The 5,100-nt window shown below is 38.0% G+C and overlaps 1 protein-coding gene across 1 annotated transcript; it reads left to right on the top strand.

The window, feature by feature from the left end:
* The first annotated feature begins 556 nt into the window (after positions 1 to 556).
* On the top strand, positions 557 to 1,873 carry LOC113885474 (phosphatidylinositol N-acetylglucosaminyltransferase subunit C-like). The gene has a single exon (XM_027530843.1). The coding sequence runs from the start codon at positions 1,094 to 1,096 to the stop codon at positions 1,763 to 1,765; it is 672 nt and encodes a 223-aa protein (XP_027386644.1). The 5' UTR covers positions 557 to 1,093; the 3' UTR covers positions 1,766 to 1,873.
* Positions 1,874 to 5,100: the final 3,227 nt, after the last annotated feature.

The raw sequence follows: 5,100 nt of genomic DNA, 5'->3' as shown, positions 1-5,100 counted from the left end.
GAGTTTTTGGTGGTGGCCCTGTGCCATTCTGAGAGTCACCAAATGACTCTGTGAATTTTATGGACAAAATCCATAAAACAGTACACACAAAAAATAAAGCTTACTATATGTAAACGTTTTTAAAAAATCAAGATATGGAGAGAACCCCAAGTGAAAGGCAAACTGTAAGAAATGAAAAAATGAATATTGTTTCTACAGAAAAATGATAGTATCATGTAAGGTGTAAAATATATGTACAATTGAAACATATGAAAATAAAAGCATAAAAGTTGGAGGTGGAAAATAGAATTAAAGCATTCTAAAGCTTTTGCATGATATGGAAAGTGCTAAAAGTACTACTTTATATTCAACTTTTATTTTATATTCAACTTTAATAAATCAAAGACGTATGTACAGTGCTCTAAGGAAACTATTAAAAATAATAATAAAAGAATTTTCAAATAGTAGAGGGAAGAAATGGAATAATAAAAATATTTGTTTAATCTAAAGGAAGGCAAGAAATGAGAGAAAAAAGAAATACAGAATTCGTGGGATAAATACTGAATAAATAAAATGATAGATGTAAACCCTAATACACTTATAGTTACATTAACTATAACTAAGCAGCAGGCGGCCGCCCTTCCCCGGCCGCACACCCCTAGGAACTCGCGGGCAGGAACTTAGCTGCATTGTCCTGCCTCAGAGAACAAACTCATCTACTGTAGGCCTGGCCTGGGTTGCTGCCTTTGAAAGCAAGGGAAGGTCAGTACAATATCAAGCACAACTCAGCGTGGACTTTCCAGAGAAGTCTTACTTCAACTTTACAAAGAACAAGAACAATATGGACTTCTGCAAGGGAGATTGAAGTCGCCTGAGTTTGAGCGAAAGGATAGTGTGTGCCCAGCCTGTAGCTAACACCAAAGAGGCCAGGTGGCATTAGGTCTTGTATGAGCTACAGCCCTTTCCTGATAACTACGTGGATCGGAGGTTCCTCGAAGAGCTCTGGAAAAACATCTATGCCCAGAAATACCAATACTGGGCTGTGGTGTTTGAGTCCAGCGTGGTGATACAGCAGCTGAGCAGTGTCTGTGTTTTTGTGGTTATCTGGTGGTATATGGATGAGGGTCTTCTGGCCCCTCAGTGGCTTTTTGGGACCGGCCTGGCTTCTTCACTGATTGGCTATGTTTTGTTTTATCTCACTGATGGAGATGAAGGACGGAAGAAGAGTGAGCGGACCCGGAGGGCTGACTTGAAGGGTGCCCAAGTCTTCATTACTTTCACATATGGCTTTTCACCAGTGCTGAAGACCCTGACAGAGTCTGTCAGCACTGACACCGTCTATGCCATGGCAGTCTTCATGCTGTTAGGTCACCTCATCTTCTTTGACTACGGCACCAATGCTGCCATTGCATCCTGCACTCTGTCCTTGAATGTGGCCGTCTTTGCTTCTGTCTGCCTTGCCTCCCGCCTGCCCCGATCCCTCCATGCCTTCATCATGGCGATGTCTGCCATCCAGATTTTTGCCCTGTGGCCCATATTACAGAAGAAACTGAAGGCATGTACGCCCCGCAGCTATGTGGGGGTCACACTGCTCTTTGCATTCTCAGCCTTAGGAGGCCTGCTGTCCCTCAGTGCTGTGGGAGCCATACTCTTTGCCCTTCTGCTGGTATCCATCTCATGTCTCTGCCCTTTCTACCTCATTCACTTGCAGCTTTTTAAAGAAAACATTTATGGGCCTTGGGATGAGGCTGAAATCAAAGAAGGTTTGTCCAGGTTCCTCAGCTGAGTTGGGGACCTCCATTCCGTTACTAAGACAAACTGATAGACCAGCCTTCCAACTAGTAGAAGATTTGAAACATGTATAATATCATGTATGAAACGAGTCGCCAGTCCAGGTTTGATGCACGGTACTGGATGCTTGGGGCTGGTGCACTGGGACAACCCAGAGGGAGGGGAGGGGAGGGAGGAGGGAGGAGGGTTCAGGATGGGGAACGCGGGTATACCTGTGGCGGATTCATTTCGATATTTGGCAAAACTAATACAATATTGTAAAGTTTAAAAATAAAAAAAAAAAAAAAAAAGATTTGAAGGCAGGGTTCCATTCTGGAAGTGGCGCACTGATGTGGGTGGGAGATCAGAGATCAAAAGAAAATGTTAATAAATGGCTTGGGCGGTGAAGGTGATAATCCTTTCTGTTATCTTATGGATGAAAAAGCTTCCTGGGGCCCTCGAATTATTGCCTCTCATTCTTCTCTGTAACAAATGAAGTGGTGTGGTTTCTATTTATTAAAAAAATAACAATACACAAAAAATAAATAAATAAATATAACTAAGCAAGATAGCCCAATTAAAAAGCAAAATTTTCATATTATGTTAAATAAAACAATTGCAGATGTTGTTCATCAGAGTTGTTGTTTAGTTGCTAAGTCGTGTCCTACTTTTTTGTGATCTCATGTACTATAGCTCATGAGGCTCCTCTGTCCAGGGAATTTCCCAGGCAAGAAAACTGGAGTGGGTTGCTGTTCCCTTCTCCAGGGTACCTTCTTGACCCAGGGGTCAAACTCACGACTCCTGAATTGCAGATTCTTTACCATGGAGCCACCAGGGAAGCCCCTGTTTATAAGAGAGATCCTTTAAAAATAAAGATATATTTTATTAATAACATATTTCTCATAAGCTGTAGTATATCCATATTATAAAATACTCTCCAGCAACTTAAAATGTTACAGATGAATACTTGCCAAAGTGAAAATATTTTCATAACTATTACGACATGAATTTTAAAAATACTGATGAGTATAAATCATGTAAAATTATGTGTATAAAAAATTCTGGAAGGAAATTCATCCAGATATTTTTCATGGTTATTTCTGAGTTGTTGAGCTTCATTCTATTAGTATGTTATAATATTTTTATAACAAGCATGATTAATTTTCAAAAATTTTAATGTCATTAATAAAGAAAACTTTAAGCTGAGTTCATAAAAAAATAAAGATACAGAAAAAATTTTAAGTAAAAGACTAGGAGGGAATCCTATGCAAATACTAACAAAAAGAGAGATGGTGTCACTAAGCTAAAATCAGACAAAATAGACTTAAAGGAAAAAAGCATCACAAGATATTAAGAGTGATATCCACAGTGATTAAAAGCACAATCAACCAAGAGGATTGAGTAATTCTAAATGTATATGCATGCAATAACAAAGCCTCAAAATATGTAAAACTGAAATTGACAGACCTAAAAGAAGAAACAGACATTTCTCAATCATAATGGATTATTTTAACATACCTCCCTTAATAATTCACAGCATATATCAAAGAAGATATAGATTTTTAAAAGAATATTTTTTAATTACTCTAAGTATCACAGCTGACACATATACCTATACAGATGATTAAGAGAGGCCAGTTTTTCTTTAAACTCCTTATTTTTATGTAATACAGAGTGATCCTGCATACCCTTTACCCAGTTTCTCTAAATAGTAACATCTTGCAAAACTGTACCATAACCAGGATATTCACAGAGATACAGCCAGGATATAGACCATTTCCATCCCTTATGCTACACTGTCATAGTCATACCCACTTCCTTCAAGCTCCTACCCCCACCTTAGCCCCTGGTAATCTCTAATCTGTTCTCCATTCTATAATTTTCTCATTTCAAGAGCAGTACATAGATGCAATCATTTAGTATAGAGCCTTTAGGGTTTGGCTTTTTTTTTCACTTAGCTCAATTCTCTGAAGCTTCGTCCAGGTTGCTCTATCAACAGCTTGTTCCTTTTAATCACTGAGTGGTGCTCCATGGTATTGATGTGTCACAGTTGAATCCTTCTCCCACTGAAGGACATCTGAGTTGTGTCCTCTTATTACCTATTGTACATAAAGTGCTATAAAACACTTATGCAAGGGTTTCTGTGTACACATAACTTTTCATTTCTCATTAGTAATGACTTGTTTTCTAATCAGCACACCATTTATTTCCTTTTTTTGTTACAGAGAAAACAGAAATATTTAAATGGAGATCAATCAGCAGAAACAAAAAACAAACCAAGCCAAAAAAGCAAGCAAACCAAAATGTTTCACACTTTGGAACTCAACCAAAAGCACACAACAACTAAGAAAAAATTATTTATTAAAACTATCAATCCATGCATAAGAATACCACGAGTCTAGGGCTGTTCACACCCCATTCCCCTTCCCTCAGTTCTATCAGTGACCTGACAACCAGTAGCTTCACTAGATGCTAGAGGGGGCACATTTTATTTATAGCATTGTCAGTTTACGAGATAATCCCAGCAGCAAGCAAACAGGGAGGCCCATCATCTTCATTAAGCTGAGGTTTTAGGGTTGGTGCAGACAAACAAATGACTAGTGGGCTAGCCAGGAATTTATCAAGAAGTTTCAGGAGTTAAGATAGCCATAAGGGACTTGACAATCTTCTCATATATCCTGGGTTGACCAGAGACTGTGCATGTACAGCAGAGACTAAAGAGGGCCAAAGATACCCATACGTCAATGGTCAACAAAGCCTGTGCACACACGCAGAGATGTGAGGCAATATTAAGGGTGCCAACAAATTTGTAAAGGTTATCTTAGAAAGAAAGTAGAAAATGAAAGGGGTATAAAAAGTAAAGATATAATAGACAAAACCTTTCTAAATGTATTTAAAATATTAATTTGCATATCCAAGAAGCTCAATAAATCCTAACCAGGATCAATACAAGAGGTTCAAAGTTGGATCCACATAGTCAAATTGTTAAAAGCCTAAGACAAAGAGAAAAGCTTGAAAGCAGCAGGCAAAAATCAACTCATCATGTACAAAAGAATAAAAATACACTTAACAGCTGATTTTTCATCACAAAAAATGAAGGTTAGAAAGCAGTGGATCAACATATGCAAAATACTGGAAGAAAAGAAAACTGTTTAATCAAGAATTCTGTATCCTGCTAAAATAATCCTGCAACCATAAAGGTAAAATAAAAGCATTTCTAGATAAACGTATAGAATATTTGTTGCTACCATGTCTGTCTGCAAGAAATACTAACCAGGATAAAAGAAGGTGACCCGAATTAATAACATAAATCCACAGAAACAAAGACTGCCAAAAATGATAAATGCATGA

The sequence above is a fragment of the Bos indicus x Bos taurus genome, chromosome 28 (assembly GCF_003369695.1).
Source record: "Bos indicus x Bos taurus breed Angus x Brahman F1 hybrid chromosome 28, Bos_hybrid_MaternalHap_v2.0, whole genome shotgun sequence".
In the NCBI taxonomy this organism is placed as follows: Eukaryota; Metazoa; Chordata; class Mammalia; order Artiodactyla; family Bovidae; genus Bos; species Bos indicus x Bos taurus.
The sequence above is the reverse complement of the archived record's forward strand: the minus strand, read 5'-3'. Positions and strand labels throughout refer to the sequence as shown.

Bases quoted from the DNA above. Each gene is read 5' to 3' on its own strand.
- LOC113885474 (XM_027530843.1), top strand. From the start codon at position 1,094: ATGGATGAGGGTCTTCTGGCCCCTCAGTGGCTTTTTGGGACCGGCCTG.